Source organism: Orycteropus afer, unplaced genomic scaffold (genome assembly GCF_000298275.1).
Source record: "Orycteropus afer afer isolate SDZICR_OR568_19922 unplaced genomic scaffold, OryAfe1.0 scaffold00011, whole genome shotgun sequence".
Lineage (NCBI taxonomy): Eukaryota > Metazoa > Chordata > Mammalia > Tubulidentata > Orycteropodidae > Orycteropus > Orycteropus afer.
In genome coordinates, this window is record NW_006921598.1 from 8,749,372 (window position 1) to 8,765,971 (window position 16,600).

Here is a 16,600-nt window from a genome sequence, read left to right on the forward strand (position 1 = left end):
CATACTTTGTTTTTGACCCAAGGTTGCGTTCTTTGTCTTATCTCCTGTACATTCTATCTCCTTGAACATCTCTCTCATGCTCTCTTAATGCTCACTGCCATTATCCTAATTAGCCATTATGTTGTCTGCACTAGTGCAACAACCTAACAGGTCTCTTTAATACACACATCTGATCCGTGGCTCTCATTGCTCTTTAAATAGGACACAAGGTTCCTGGTGACCAGAAGTTGAACCCTCCCTTCCCCCGCCCCCAGGTTTGTAGCCTAATCTGACCTCATCAAATCAGCAGATGCTGCTCAGGCACTCCCATAGCTCTGAGCTTGAACTGCTGGGGCCGTTCCTCTGGTCCTGTGAGAAATGGGCAAATATTAATACTGCCTGACTTCATATACAAAAGTTAAAGTGGATCAAGGACCTACATATAGTTGCTTAAACTATAAAATTCTGAGGAGAAGAATTTTAGAAGAAATTCATAGTAAATCTTTGATTTGGGGTTAGGCAGTGGTTTCTTAGATATGCTACCAAAAGCACAAGCAACCAAAGTGGGGAGGAAATAGGTAAGTTCTATTTCATCAAAATAAAAAACGTGTGCTTAACAGTTTCAAGAAAGTAAAAAGCGTAGAATGGGAGAAAATGCAAATCATATTTCTGATAAGGGACTTAAATCTAGAATGTATAATGAAAAGTTAACCTGATTAAAAAATGACAAAGGATTTGAATAGATTTTTCTCCAAAGAAGATACACAAATGGCCAATAAGCACATGAAAAGATGCTCCACACCATTAGTCATCAGGGAAATGCAAATCCAAACCACAATGAGATGCCTACCACTTCACACCTGTGGAGGAATTGGAACAGTTGTGCATTCATTGCTGGTGTGAATGTAAATTGGTACAGCTGCCGTGGAAACAGGTGGTTCCTCAGAAAGTTTAACATACAATTACCATATGGCCCAGCAGTTCCACTCCTATGTATTGTATGAGAGCTTAAATTCTGAAGCACTTGGTTTGTGGAAGGCTGTGGTCTACTGTGGGAGTCCTAACTCCATTTTGAGGGTGGTCATAAGTTTCAGACACCATTTGAGTTCTTTCTGCCCCTTCAACAAACATTGTGGCTATGCATAAAGTTCCAGGAAAAACCTAGGGAGGGGCAGTTTACCCTCGGGAAGAGTGTGGTGGAAAGTAGATGTTGTTATGTGCCCTCTAGTTGGACTGACTCACAGCGACCCCTCCTTGGGTTTCCGAGGTGGTATCACTATGGAGGAGTCAGCTGCAGCAGGGGTCCAGGTGAGGAGAGGGAACCCAGGCCATGCCCCACAAGCGGCAAGGCGGGAAAGCAGGAGAGAGTAAAAAGGCTAGGGGGACCGGGACAGAGCAAGGAGTCAGCTGCAGGGATCCAGGTAAGGAGAGGTTGAAGAGGTTTCCAACAGCTAAGGGAGACAAACTTGTCTGTCCGTTTGTCCTACTGTGGTGACATGTTGCTCAAGTCTTGAGGCTGTGTCACTGGTGTTTCAAACCCAGTGGGGTGCACATGGTGCACAGGTATCAGCCCGGTCTGCAGACTGAGACAGACTAGGAAGAAGGAAGAAGCCATCCACTTCTCAAAGAATTGGCCAGGGAAAACCTTATAAATAGCAGAGAAACACTGTCTGATACATTACTGTGCAGCTTTATGAATAGTCCGGAAACATTGTCTAATACAGAGGAGGAGGATGAGTCACTTAAATCAGAAGCCTCTCAAAATAAGACTGGGAAAGAGCTGCATCATCATCAGAGCAAAACCAGCCTTACTCATATGGATAAGGTAAAGCTTTCGAGACCTCCAAAGCTGATGTGGCACCACTCAAATGGAGGAGAAACAGTTGCAAACATCCATTAAAAATCTGAACATGGAATGTACGAAGTATGAAAATTGGAAGTTGTCAAAAATGAAATGGAATGTATAAAGATTGATATCCTAGGCATTAGTGAACTGAAATGGACTGGTTTTGGCCATTTTGAATCAGACAACCATATGGTCTACTATGCTGGGAATGACAGTTTAGAGAGGAACGGTGTGGCATTCATCATCACAAAGGATGTTTCAAGATCTGTCCTGAAGTATAATGCTGTCGGTGATAGGATAATATCCATACGCCTACAAGGAAGACCCATTAATCTGACTATTATTCAAATTTATGCACCAACCACCAAAGCCAAAGATGAGGAAACTGAAGATTTTTATCAACTTCTACAGTCTGAAATTGACCGAACATGCAATGATGGTGTGTTAATTATCACTGGTGACTGGAATGCAAAGCTTCTGTAGTCCCACCTGTGACAGTGATGAATCAATCTGCCACCAATCATGATTTTGTGATGATTTCCTTTGGTTTTAATCACATGTAATTAGCCCCATGACAGTTACTCACTGGATTCCATTCAGCTTTCTGTACTGTGTACATGCTGATTGTTTTCCTCACCCTGGATGATTGTTTTTGTTTTGTCTTTGTCCTAACGCTCAATGAAAGAGTCTCTATAGAACATGTTTGAATCTGAGGTCTCTTTTTCCTCTATTCCCATATACACCCCCAAAATTGAAAATAGGGACTCAAACAGATACTTGTATGTGAATGTTCATTGTAGCATTATTAAAAATAGCCAAAAGGTGGAAACAACACAAATGTCCATCAACAGATGAATGAATGTACAAAATGTGGTATATGCACATAAAATGGAGTATTGTGCAGCCATAAAAAGAAATGAAGTTCTGATACATGCTACAACATGGATGAACCTTAAAAATGCTATACTGAGAGAAGCCAGACAGGAAATGTTACATATCATTTGATTCCATTTATTTGAAATGTCCATGTAGTGGTTTGTTTGTGTGTCAACTTGGCTGGGCTCGGTTGAGTGGCTGGGCAGCTGAATGTAGTTATTCCCCATGGTGAGATTAGTAATTAACTCCATGGTGGAATCTATTGGAGCAGCTGAGTAGCTGCTATGGGTATGTGTTCTGCTTCCCATATATAAGACACAGCTTTGGGAATGATCTCCAGCATATGGCAAGCTTGGACCCTGTCTGTAGCCGTGTCTTTTTTCAGTAGCCTGCCATGCTCTGCTGACCTTGGGACTTTCAATGGACTTGAATCAACAGCCTGCTGTGTGGTTTGGTAACATCAGGACTGTGTCTTTTTACTTGATGTGACAGACTGGTTTTATGCAGCCAGAGAGAAGGATTAATGATCTCAGCAAAAAGCTGGCATGTTCAAGAGATTTATTTATATTTTTTTATATAACAGCGTTAGTCAAAGCTGTTCTAGGACTCAGCGGAAGCAGAGTTTAAAAGAGGACAAACTTCTTGACTAATGGCCAATCATTAAGCAGCCTTGGTGGTTGTGTCACGGCTGGTGGTAGTGGTAGTAGTAGTGGTGGTGGTGGTGGTGGTGGTGTATGTGTGCAAAACATCAATATTAGATTGGGACAATCAGGCTTGCTAGACATGTCCTCACGGTCCCTCTAAGAAATGCCGTCACGAGGCAGCAGAAAGAATCAATGGTTAAGCCTTGCCACAAGTTACTACTGGAAAGCAGCTTGTTGCATCGTAGACATCGACAAAATGCCTTATTTTACAAGACTCATTTTGTTCTTGTTTTGCCTGATGGCTCTTGTGGAAAGCAGAAAGCCCAGGAGGAGGAGATGGACAAGGCAGCTGGAAATGCCCAGGCCAAGGTAAAATTATCAGTTGAATGGGAGGGGGAGGGGCATGCCTCACAATGGTGCACAGTGAGACAGTCCCTGGAGGGCTGGGGGTTACATCATCCCTATGGGAATCTGTTTTCCCTCCGGAGATAGAGGAGATAGAGTGAGCTTCAAACTCACAAAAAACAGCTTCTCACTGGGCACAAATAGTTCATTGTGTCAAAGCAGTGAGAGAGCAAAGTTAGGGTAGATTGAGTCTTTCATTCTGATACCTGTGTTCAACAAAAGCATTTTGCTTTAAGGCAGATAAAGGAAATCTACTCATGGAAGGGGGAGCTCTGGTGGTGTAGTACCTATGGCATTTGACTGTTAACCAAGTTTTGTGGCTAAAAACTCTATACTTTTCCAATTGTGTTGCATTGTTTGTCAAGATTATATCCTGTAGGTACCATGTGTTTCAGTTACTACTAAGTTGATTCCAACTCAAGTTGACCCCGTGTGTGTCAGAGTAGACTTGTACTCCACAGGATTTTTAAGGACTGTGACTTTGTGGAAGCAGATTGCCAGGCCTATCTGCTAAGGCGCCTCTGGCTAGTGGTCAAACACTTAACCATTGCGCTACCCAGAGACTCCAATAGGAACCATAGATGGCACATCACATCTTGTAATAAGTGATTACACCCATGTATTTTTTAGGGAACTATATATAGGATTTTAGCTTGAAGTATTAAGGAAAATTATAACTGGAGTTGCTTTCCTTAAATATTTGATTGGCTTGAAATAGTATTGCGTTTCATTTGATTGTTTTGAAACATTGTTACAAAAAGTGTTTAAAGTTTGCTAGAATTTTTGTTGTTTGTTTGTTTTGGTTAGATTATCAGAAATACGTGTATAGACAACAAGGAATGCCATTTCATGATGTAAGGGAAACGTTTCCAAGAAATATTGCTTAGGCCCAGAATTTGCATTCAAAATCATTACATTACAAATCTAGGTTTCTTAATAAGTTTGTTTTAAATTGAGGTACAAAGCATGATACTCCAGGCTTGATGTAGACATAAGAACTATAAAAACTATAAATGAAGATAAGAAAAGAACAAGCAGCTAAGATATAAACACCGTGTGTGAGATGCTACAGATCATCCATTCTAAGCATCCAGTGAACTAGTGGTTTTGAATATAAACTATTATTTTCTTCAGCCATGTTTTCTAGGTCAGTGGTTGGCAAATATTTTTTCAATCACGCAGCACTATCAGTGAAAAGTTTTTGAAATTATACTTCCAATATAAGTTTATTTATTGATAAATTATATACATATATTATTATACATACCAAACCAAAACCAAACTCACTGCTGTCAAGTCGGACCCGACGCATAGCAATCCCTCCTTGGGTTTCGATGGTATGGTATCTCTACGGAAGTAGATTGCCCAACCTTCCTTCCCAGGAGTGGCTGGTAGGTTTGAACTGCCAGCTTTCTGGTTAGCAATCAAATGCCTTAGGCACGAGGCTACCAGAGCTCCTATTATTATACATACATATATGAAACAAAGGAGCTCTGCTAACCAGAAGGCTGGCGGTTCAAACCACCAGCCACTCCTCGGAAGGAAGGTTGGGCAAACTACTGTAGTGATACCACCTCAGAAACCCAAGAATGGGTCGCTATGAGTCGGGTCCAACTCGGTGGCACATAACAACAACAACAACATATGAAACAAAAGCTGATTGCTTCCCTATTTTTAGATAAAAATGAGATATAAATAAAAGTTACAGTCCCTACTTATGGTCCCCAGGGACCATCTTAAACACCCAGGTGCTTGCCTCCCCTTTGGAAACCGCTGTTCAGGGAGATGTCAGTATTCTGTAGGGCCTGCTGCTTCTCAGTCAGAAAGCAAGCAGATAAAACCCTCCAGAATGGTGGGAAGGAGGCACTGCTCTGGAACATAACCTCCTGGTTATGTTGCCGTAATCACAGGTTGTTGAATGTTGAACTAGAAGGGCCTTCAGAATTCACCTGATCCAGCAATTCCCTCGAGTTCTATTTCTGTGAGATGTTAATACGTGTTTGGTGAAAAAGGGGTTCCAAGATCATAAATGTCTGGGAAACTGGTTTTAAAAATAAAAAACTCACTGCCATGGATTTGATCTGACTCATAGTGACAGCCTTTGGGTTTCTGAGGCAGTAAATCTTTACGGAAGTAGCTTGCATAGTTTTCCTTCCACAGAGTGGCTGGTGGGTTTGAACTGCCAGCCTTCTGGTTAGTAGTCAAATGCCTTAGGCACGACACCAGCAGAGCTCCTTCAGGAAACTGGTTTTGATCATTTAAAACAGTTTCCTTTACCAATGACATTGTGAATCTTGAAGAGGGAGATAAATCATACAATATTTCATTCTCTTAAAAAAAAAAAAAGATGTTCACAGGTTTTAATTTTTTGGTGGGGGAGACTGTTGTGGGACTTAGATTTCACGGAGTACATGTTGGGAAATGCTGCTCAAATCAGCTCCTTTTAGAGATGGGGAAATAGAGGCTCAGAAGCATGAGTTCTTCACTCAGCTTGCCAGTTGTTCGGCAGAATGAGACCAAACTAGGTTCAAACTAGACCAGAACTAGGTTCTCAATTTACTCAGATGGAGGGAGAGTGTTGTCTGCAACTGTTTGTTCCCCTGAGAATGTGCTGGGTTCAGCATGAGTCCTCAGGGATCTTTGGGGACCCATCCAGCAGCCTTGGCTGTCATACGTCTCAGTCACTTCTCCTCAGGAGATGCATATTCTCATTCTCAGACACAAGCATGGGCTTGGGGACAGGTTGAAACTGACTCTTAAAGGGAGAAGAACTTCTTGAAATTCATCCTATGAGGTGGTAAAGTAAGTGGAAAAAGTCGAAATATGCTTTCAAAGGAAATAAAGTAATTAATGAACTGAGGCTGAGAGAAAGGATAGGCGAAATGTCACATCGGGACACATGGCTCTCGGTTTTTCAGCATCCACTTGAGTCTGCATATAAACAGACAATCACAGAACTAAGTCTCTCTGTGAAAAATTCCAGCCAAGCATCTGACCATTTATTTTCTTTAAATTACTTTCATTGTTGACATGTGAGGATTAAGCTATACTCATAAATAACAGGAATAAAATGGTCTGACCCTTTCTGACTGTATTCTTAGAGCTCTTCATCTCTTTAGGATATCTGTGTGTTCACACACAAAAACATATACATGGTATCTCTCTCTCTCTCTCACACACACACACACACACCACATGATCGCAACAGTCATTTATATACAACACACATGATCACACACACAATACACAATATACACACAACACACCCAGTCACACACTCACATATAATCACACACACTCATCACATGTGGTTACACACACAGTTGCATACTCACAGCTACATAAACACATATACTAACATGCTTTCACATTAATACATGTAATCATACATACACACTTGTGCAGTTCATGCTCATACTCACCTACAGCACACAGTCACACTCACAAGCAACTTGCTCTCAGTCTCACTCTCTCACACACACTCTCACACACATATATATTACAGTTCCCGGTCACATTCACATACACTCTCAGCACTTCTAACTCCTGCAAGCCTTCCTTGTATCATCCTGACCAACACACTCACAGAAAAGAATTACTTTGCCCAGCAGCTTCTTTCTCAAAGAAGCTCTTGGTTTTCGATCCTTTGTGTTCCTGTTTATATAATTGCTGCTTAGTGAGCCTGCTTTCTCTTTGTTGTTATTTTTCACTTTGTTTTGGTTTTGCTGCCTGTCAGCCTCCCAAGCTTTGTTCTAACCCTCCCCTGCCCTGTGGTCTGGCAGGATGCTGACTATATGATTGCTTTCCTACTCAAAGGCCCTTCCTACTTGTGATCTGAGAAACAAACCAAACTCTGGGCCATGGGATTCTGGGCTTTTCCCTGGATAGCACCATCAGTCCCTCCCAGTCTCGAAGCCTGGGAGCCTCTTTAATTTTTCCTTTTCCTGCTTGTGGTCTCATTGGTGCCTCCTGCCCTAGGTCATCCTTCTCCTGGTTTGCGTTATGACTCAGGTTTTGCTGAACCCAGGAAATCCAGTGACCCACATTCTTCCCCAGAGAGGTCCAGGGAACAAAAAGGGCCCCTAAGTCAGATTCCAGATTCTGGCCAAGTGGCCATACTCTCTGATCTTTCTTAACCTCCGTTTTCCCAATTGGAAAGAAGGCTGGTGAAATCTTCCTCCCTGGGTTGATGCGAGGATAGCATGAGCTATGTTTAAAATACACAGCTCAGGGCATGATGCAGAGAGGGGCAACATATGTACGAGTATAGTTAATATGATTCTTACTTCTTCCAAATACACCATAACAGTATGACATCTGCTTCCAAGTACACCACAACAGTATGACATGAATCTTGCTTCTCAAAGACTTAGTGAACACATTTCCCCCCTTGTTTCAACTTCCAAAGGGCTGACCTTGAGGTCCTGTGAAAGTTGACAGTCATGACTTGGGTCTGAGACTCAGGATACTGACTTTGGTGTCTAGGATCTGAGGACCAAGCCCACAGAGCATTGCCTGGCTATCTGCTGTGAGGATGCCCCGAGAGCATCCAGTTCATACAGACAGACCAAGGCTTGGGATATTAGTAACCCAAGTTATCCAATAACCGGTCTAAAAAAAAAAAAAAAAATTCCAGGCCTCATTAATAACACCAGGATTTAAATCTCTCCTCTCTTGTTAAGGTGCTTGCCTTTTGAGACTTCTGCTCCTCTAATCCTCCCTTCTAAGTGGATGTGAAAACTGTGCTGACCTGGAGGGATTTTGTATCCACAGGCAGAGAGGCAGTGAGCTGGCTGTACTCACAATTTAATGTTTATGATCTGTTAAGCACTTAGGCTGAGCTCTTCATCAGTGTTCCTGGGGCATCTTTGCTGGGCATCTGAACATGGCCCCTTACATAGTCACTCCCCAAAGAACCAGACCTAGTCCCACTGGATTGCTGGAGGCAAGATTTAGGGAAAAGGCCAGTGAATCTAGGGAGTTTCCTAGAAGCACCAGCCATGACCGCATATGCTTCTATAGTCATTAGACTTGTGTTACATCTTCAGTGCATGCTCAGAGGTAACAGAAAGCCACTGAGGCAATGAAGTTAACAGTATTGTCAATCTCTTGATCACTATGTAAGCTGTGGATGTAAAGCGGAAGGGAGTGAAAATGGGATGGGGGCAAAGAGGACAACAGTGATAGCAGAGTCAAAGGACTAGTAGATGCCTTTGGAATGTGGATGTCATGAGATACATCAGCTGAGGTGGCTGCCAAACAAGAGATTGTCAAGGTGCACAAAGGCATGGGGGCACAGATGGAGTAACCCAAACGAGAGCTCATAAAGTGAAAGAAACAGGTGTAACTGAGTGACGAACAAGTTCTAAGGTAGGGGTAAAACATGGTGGCGTGACAAGACAGCCATGGAGAGGAAGGTCCAGTGGGCAAAGGGAATCTTCCTCTCTCTTGAACTTTCTGCAGCATTTGACATACTCACACCCCTCCCTGAAATACTTTTTTTCTAGGTTCTTCAAAGACATCACCCTGTCCTGATTTTCTGCTACCTTCCTGGCTGCTCTTTCTCAGTCTCCTTTGCTGGCTCTACCTCCTCTTTCTAATCTTGAAATGTTGGGCTGCCCCAGGGTTCAGCCTAGGCTTTCCTCTCTCCTCTGTCAATGTTCTCTCTCGTGGTGGTCTCATACAATTCCATGGCTACAAATCCATCTCTGTTCTGAAGCTTCCCAAAGGTATGTTCACTGGCCCTGGCGTCTCCACCTCAGTGTTCCCTGGGAATCTCAAAAACAAGGTGGCTTATAAGAATTTGATGCAGTCCCATGCCCACCAACCTCTCACTCCCTCAGTCTTTATAATTGCAGTGAACGTCCCCACCATTTTACCCAGGTGCTTAGGTAGCAAACCTGGATCATCTTCACCTGCTCTCTTTCCTTCTCACCCCGAACTCATCAGCAAAACTTATCTGCTTTGCCTTCCTTGAATCTAACCACTTCTCTACACTTCACTCCACCACAAATACGAGGTACTGTGTTCTCTCAACAAAAATTTTCCAAATGGTCTCTGACTTCTATTCTGCCTTCCTATAGTCTCCTTTTTTAAAGTGAATTTTTTATTGACATATACATACATAGAGAAAAATACCAAAAATGGTAAGCATACAGTTTGATGAATTATCAGAAAGGGAACACAATCACTGCCCCGGTCAAGAAATAGAACATGACCAGCACTATTGAAGCACTCTCATCCCCTCTCCTAATTATGATCTCACACTTTTCCCCAAAGGTAACCACTATGCTCCTACAGTCTCCTTTACACAGCAGCCAAGTGATATTCTCAGGTTTAAACATGATCTTGTGACCCCTGCTCAGAATTTCCCATGGGTTTCCCCATTTGTGTCATGACCATGACAGCCTCATGATCTGGCCCCTGACCTCATCTCTCCCTGGTTTTCTCCTGCTCCCTGCTCTCCTCCAGCTCACTGGCTTTCTTACTGCTCCCCACAAAAGCCAGACTCATCCCAGGACATTCACACTTACTATTTCCTCTCTCACAAAATGCTTCCTTCAGATCTTCTCATGGCTCACTCCCTCCCTCAGCCTCTCCAAGTCTTGGAAGCCTTCACTGATCACCCTATCTAAACAGTCCTCCACCCCAACCCATCTCTTATCTTACCCATTACCCTGCCTTATTATTTTTCCATGAAACTTAGCATTTCCTGACGGGATATTATTTTTCTTTCCCCTGATGTGCTGTCTATCTCTCCCACTATGCTATAAGCCCTGCAAGTGTGGTGTATCTATCTACATTTTTACTGTTGCATCCTCATGACTTAAATGGCATCTGGACAGAGTAGGTGCTCAGAAGAAGTGTGTTGAATAAATGAATTTGCCTCAGGAATTGAGAAACTCTGAGAGCAGAGTGTGGGACAGCTGCCATGTGGTTGTTGACCTCTCTGAGGTTGATGGGAGGAACTGAACTGAGAAAAAACAGAAGGAGGTGGTGCCAGAACCCTCACCAGAAGTGAAGGAATGACTGGGAGGTCTGGAGCTGGGAGAAGCTGGGCACATGCCAGAAGCTGGGGAGTCCTGGCTTGTAGGGGAATTTGCTCTTTGGTGGAGAAGGAAGACAGGCCAACCTTTAGACCAGCCCTGAACAATAGCATTTTCTGTGATTGTGGAAATGTTGTATAGCCACGCTGTCCAATACAACAGCCACTAGCCACAATTATCTGTTGAGTGCATACATGTGGTCCGAGTAACTGAGGAACTGAATCCTAGTTTTATTTCATTGTAATTAATTTAAATAGCCACATATGGGTAGTAGTTACTTTATTGGTTGGTGCAACTGGTAGAGAATTAAAGTTAAGAAGGATTTCATAGATAGATCACTCAAGGAACAGGAGCTCACTTATCTGTTACAGAGTTTAAAGAGGAAAAATGCCTGTTTCTTTCCAAAGTGAATGAAGTATGCCAAGAGCACTGAGATTAAAGTAAGCATACATATAACTGAACAACTAATACCTCAAATGAGCATCTCTTTGTTTATGCATAAAACCCACAATATCCTATACATAACAGAAACTATAATAACACTAGGAGCTCTGGTAGCACAGTGCCTAAGGCACTTGACTGCTAACCAGAAGGGTGACGGTACAAACCCACCAGCCACTCCTCGGAAGAAAGGTTGGGCAATCTACTTCCATCGTGATACTGCCTCGGAAACCCAAGGAGGGGTCACTATGAGTTGGCTCTGACTCCACGGCACATAACAACAACAACAACAATAATAACACTGACTGTTGTTGTTGTTAATTTTTCTGTCAGGAATTAGACCTTATATCCTATAAGACCCAAATGTCTAGATGACCTGTAAGAAAGTTATTTTCTGATTGGCAGGTTTCCTAGATTTTGTTTGACACCTGGAGAGATGGAAGCTGTTGTAATTCTCTACTTAGAACAAACCAAGAGTCCTCAGTGTACCAAGGAAAAAGTCAGTGTCCCTGGGTAGTGCAAACAGTTAACACACTGAGCTGCTAACTGAAAGGTTAGGGGTTCAAGTCCACCCAGAGATGCCTCAGAAGAAAGACCTGGTGATCCACTTCTGAAAAGTCAGTCATTGACAATCCTATAGAGCACATAGCTCTGACACATGGGATTATCATGAGTCAGAATCAACTCAGTGACAACTGGTTTACTGGTAGAGACAGAGGCAAGTGCAGCTGGGATGGGTGTGCAGAGCTTCAAAAGCCTGGATTCTTCCAGGAAGCATTGCACTATTGGAGCAGAGAATAGCTGTGTCACTTGAGAGACAAATCTGAAGTTTTGTGTGGTGCTTGTGGTGAGGAGTGCTTTAGGTCTGCTCTTAACAGCTGTTAAATTCATGAAAATCTTCCACTTTTAAGAAGGAAAGTAAACTGCCTCATACGGTTTCCAAGGCTGTAACCTTTATAGAAGCAGATTGCTATGCTATATCTTTCCCCTGTGGAGCAGCTGGTGGGTTTGAAATGCCAACTTTTAGCTTAGCAGTTGAATGCTTAACCACTGTGCCACCAGAACACTTTGACAAGAAGCAGGTCATAAGCAGTGTCCCACCTGTCTTTTCACCTTTCCTTTTCTCTGCCCTAAAACTTCCTGCTTCTGTCTGGGATATAAGGGCAGGGATCCTCACAGACCCTTCTACCACAACTTTCTCAAAACTTGAGTTTACGTGTGGGCTAGTTTTGGGGGGGAGGGGATACCTGGGTTCTGTAAATCTTAACATGCTTGGTTGCTAACCAAGAGGTTGGAGATTCAAGTCTACCTACAGACATCTTGGAAGAAAGAGATGATATATTCCTGAAAAATCAGTCTTTGAAAACTCTATGGAGCACAGTTCTACTCTGACACACATGGGGTATCATGAACTGGAATCGACTCCATGACAACTGTTTTGTTTTTAGGAGACACTGAGGTAGTGATAGTTATTACTAGAGCTAACATTTTTGTGGGTTTAGTAGGTGCCAGGCACTATTCTGTAGGGTTTAAGAACTGTGTTTACCTTATAAGGACTGTGTGAGGGTTGACGGAGGTAATGCGTGCAAATCACTGGGCACAGAGCCTGCTCACAGCAGGAACTCAAAGAATTCTGGCAAACACAGTTGCAGCTGCTGTACCATCTTCTCATGGCAAACACTGCTGGTTGTTGGGCTAGTGGCCTCAATCACAGAAAGGCCCTAAGAGAGCATCTGGTTCAACCAACCCTTCACCTGTTGTCTGATTTGCAGCCCTCTAACATTTTACACTATAATCATCAGCACCAACAAGAGCTCTGGGCAGCTCTTGGGGCTCTGCCAAAGGCAGCTGATTAAGTCCAGTGGTTCTCAAACTTTGCTGTTCAAAGGAATCACCTCAGGAGATTTTAAAACATTCAGTGTTGAAATCTCCCTCCAAATCAACAAAATTGAAATCTCTGAGGGTGGAACTCAAGCATCAATATGTTTTAAAATTCCCCACATGATTATAATCTGTAGTCAAAGTTGAAAATCATTGATGTAGCCGACAGAAGACAAAATAAGGTATTATAATGAAATGCGAAGTTAGAAAACCAAAAGGAAGAACATACTCAGCATTTCTCAAGCTTAAAGAATTGAATAAAAAATTAAAACCTTGAATTGCAGTATCGAAGGATCCAATGGGCAAAATATTGAACGATGCAGGAAGCATCAAAAGAAGATGGAAGGAATACACAGAATCAATGCACCAAAAAGAATTGGTTGATGTTCAACCATTTTAGGAGGTAGCATATGATCAAGAATGGATGATATTGAAGGTACAAGTCCAAGCTGCACTGAAAGCATTGGTGAAAAACAAAGCTCTAGGAATTGATGGAGTACCAATTGAGATGTTTCAACAAATGGATGCAGCACTGGAAGCGTTCACTCATCTATGCCAAAAAATTTGGAAGACAACTACTTGGCCAACTGACTAGGAGAGATCCATATTTGTGGTCATTCCAAAGAAAGGTGATTCAAAAGGAGGTGGAAATTACCACAAAATAAAATTTTGTTGATGATAACTCAAAAATGGTTACAGTAGGACATCTACAGGGAACTGCCAAAAATTCAATATGTGGAATGAGGCACATCATTGCTGATGTCAAATGAATTTTGGCTGAAAGCAGAGAATACCAGAAGGATGTTTATTTGTGCTTTATTGACTATGCAAAGCACTTGACTATGTGGATCATAACAAATTATAGATAACATCATGAAGAATCAGAATTGCAGAACACTTAGTTGCCCTCATGAAGAACCTGTACATAGAGCAAGAGGCAGTCATTCAAACAGAACAAAGGGATACTGCGTGGTTTAAAATCATGAAAAACATGTGTCAGGGTTGTATTACTTCACCATACTTACTTAATCTGTATGCTGAGCAAGTAATTTGAGAAGCTGGACTATATGAAGAGGAGCAGGGCATCAGGATTGGAGGAAGACTCATTAACAACCTGCGATACGCAGATGACACAATATTACTTCCTGAAAGTGAAGAGGAGTTGAAGCACTTGCTGATGAAGATCAAAGATTACAGCCTTCAGTATGGATTACACCTCAACATAAAACAAAAATCCTCACAACTGGGCCAATAAGCAACACCATCACAAATGGAGAAAATAGTGATGTTGTCAATGATTTCATTTCACTTGGGTCAACAACCAACACCCATGGAAATAGCAGTCAAGAAATCAAATGACGTATTGCATTGGGCAAATCTTCTGCAAAATCCCCCTTTAAAGTGTTAAAAGCAAGGATGCCACATTGAGGACTAAGGTGTGCCAAACCCAAGCCATGATGTTTTCAATTGCCTCATATGCTTGCAAAAGCTGGACAGTTAATAAGGAAGACTGAGGAAGAATTGATGCATTTGAATTGTGGGGTTGGTAGGAAATACTGAATATACATGGACTGCCAGAAGAATGAACAAATCTGTCTTAGAAGTACAGCTAGAATGGTCCTTAGACTTTGTCTCATATACTTTAGACATGTTAACAGGAGGAACAAGTCCCTGGAGAAGGATATTATGCTTGGTGGGAAAAAAAAAGGGTCAGCAAAAAAGAGGAAGACCCTTAACGAGGTGGATAAAATAGTGGGTGCAACAATGGGCTTAAACACAGCAATGATAGTGGGGACGGCACAGGACCAGGCAGTATTTTGTTCTATTTCACTCAGGGTCACTATGAGTCAGCACTGACTCAGTGGCATCTAACAATGGTCAGTAAAACACAAAGCTAAATGGAGTTCATTTTTATTAAGGTTTTGAGAGATCTAACAATTTTCAATTTTGAGCAGTGGGTCTCAGCTTTGGCTACACATTAGAATCCACTGGGAACTGATGCCTGGACCCCACCCCCAGAGATCCAAATTTTATTGGCCTGAGGTATAGGCTGAGCCTTGAAATCTTTAAAACTTCCTGTATGATTCTACTCTGCAATTAGGGTTGAGAACCATCTGGTTTAGGGATACTTTTGACCAAATATGATTAAAATGAAATCAGTTTAAACTTTTTCTAGAAGTTGGCCATTTGTCCTTTTGTGTTGGTCCCATTTACAGAATGCCTACTATATGATAGGCCTTTGTGGTAGTTGAGGTTATGGGTCAACTCAGCAGGGCTTGCTTTTGAGTGGCTGGGCAGCTGGATATAGTTATTCCCCATGATGAGACTGGTAATCTACTCCATGATGGAATCTGCTATGAGCAGCTGAGTAGCTGCTTTGGGGATGTGGTCTGCTCCCAGCGGCTCCCAGCGTAAGGCGCAGCTTTGGGAACGGTTTTGAGCTTTTCAGCATGCTTGAACCCTTCATTTGACCAAGTCATCAGTAAGTGGCCTGCCATTGTCTACCTATCTTGGAACTGTCTCTGGACTTGAAGTAGTGGCCTGCCATGTTGTTTGATAATCTTGGGACTGTGCCATTTTACTTGTCGACTTGGTCTGTCAGCCTCAGCAGCCAGCAGCTGCATGAGTTAAGAGAAGCCTCTAGCTTCAATGGGCCAGAAACAAGAGGCAGAGCTGAAGCCCAAGGCCAAAATTTCTTCACCCAGCCCCTAGAGCCTGGCACTTTGAACTCAGACGTCTAGTCTCCTAAACTGTAAGAGAATAAATCCCTGTTTATTAAAGCAACCCATTTGTGGTATTTTCTGTTAGAGCGGCATAAGAGGACCAAAACAGCCTTGTATACAATGAATACAGAGATTACACTCAGACTTAACCCTTTTAGAAGGATAAATACGATACATATACAAAATAACTCAAATGCCAGACACAAAACAAAAAGCATTATAAGAGGAACAGATAATGTGTATACATTAACTTGGTTACATGAAGCTTCTTTTCCTCTCTCCCTCCCTTGTTATCTAACTTTAACTCTACCAGTAGAAAATTGCTTTAGAGTATTTTTTGGACTAGACAGCTTTCTAGTTAATAAGATTATATGTGGTGTGCTGAACAAAATGATGTGGAAATAGCGTGCGCATGTAAGAAAAGAGAGTTCTTCCTCATTATCTGGTTTTGCAGAAAGGACTGGACCAGGCTCTGCAGTCCTGAGCCCCAGCTCTGGCTTCCTCCGCCTAGCTGGGTGCCTGGAGCAAGGCTGTTCCCCACTCTGGCCTTGGTGGGGCTGGGAGGGAGTTAGGGCTGCTTTGACCCCTAATGGCTGTGGCTTGTCCTGGTTCTCCTCAGGATTGTGGCTATTCATCAGGCTGCCTTTGATAGAAGCTGCTGGCTGGATGACACAAGGAGTATCAGGGCTGGTTAGAGGAAAAAAAAAAAAAAAAGTATATATATTGAATTGTGTGGTTGGTAGGAAATACTGAAAAAAA

The 16,600-nt window shown here is 42.4% G+C and overlaps 1 protein-coding gene across 1 annotated transcript in view; it reads left to right on the forward strand.

Annotated features, from left to right (window-relative positions):
• Nucleotides 1-3,571: 3,571 nt before the first annotated feature.
• LOC103205999 (gamma-aminobutyric acid type A receptor subunit rho2) overlaps nucleotides 3,572-16,600 on the forward strand; it is a 66,329-nt gene continuing 53,300 nt past the window's right edge. The window contains exon 1 of the mRNA XM_007951443.1: nucleotides 3,572-3,714. Within this exon, the coding sequence (XP_007949634.1) occupies nucleotides 3,602-3,714 (113 nt within the window). The 5' untranslated portion in view covers nucleotides 3,572-3,601. The remainder of the gene's footprint in view (nucleotides 3,715-16,600) is intronic.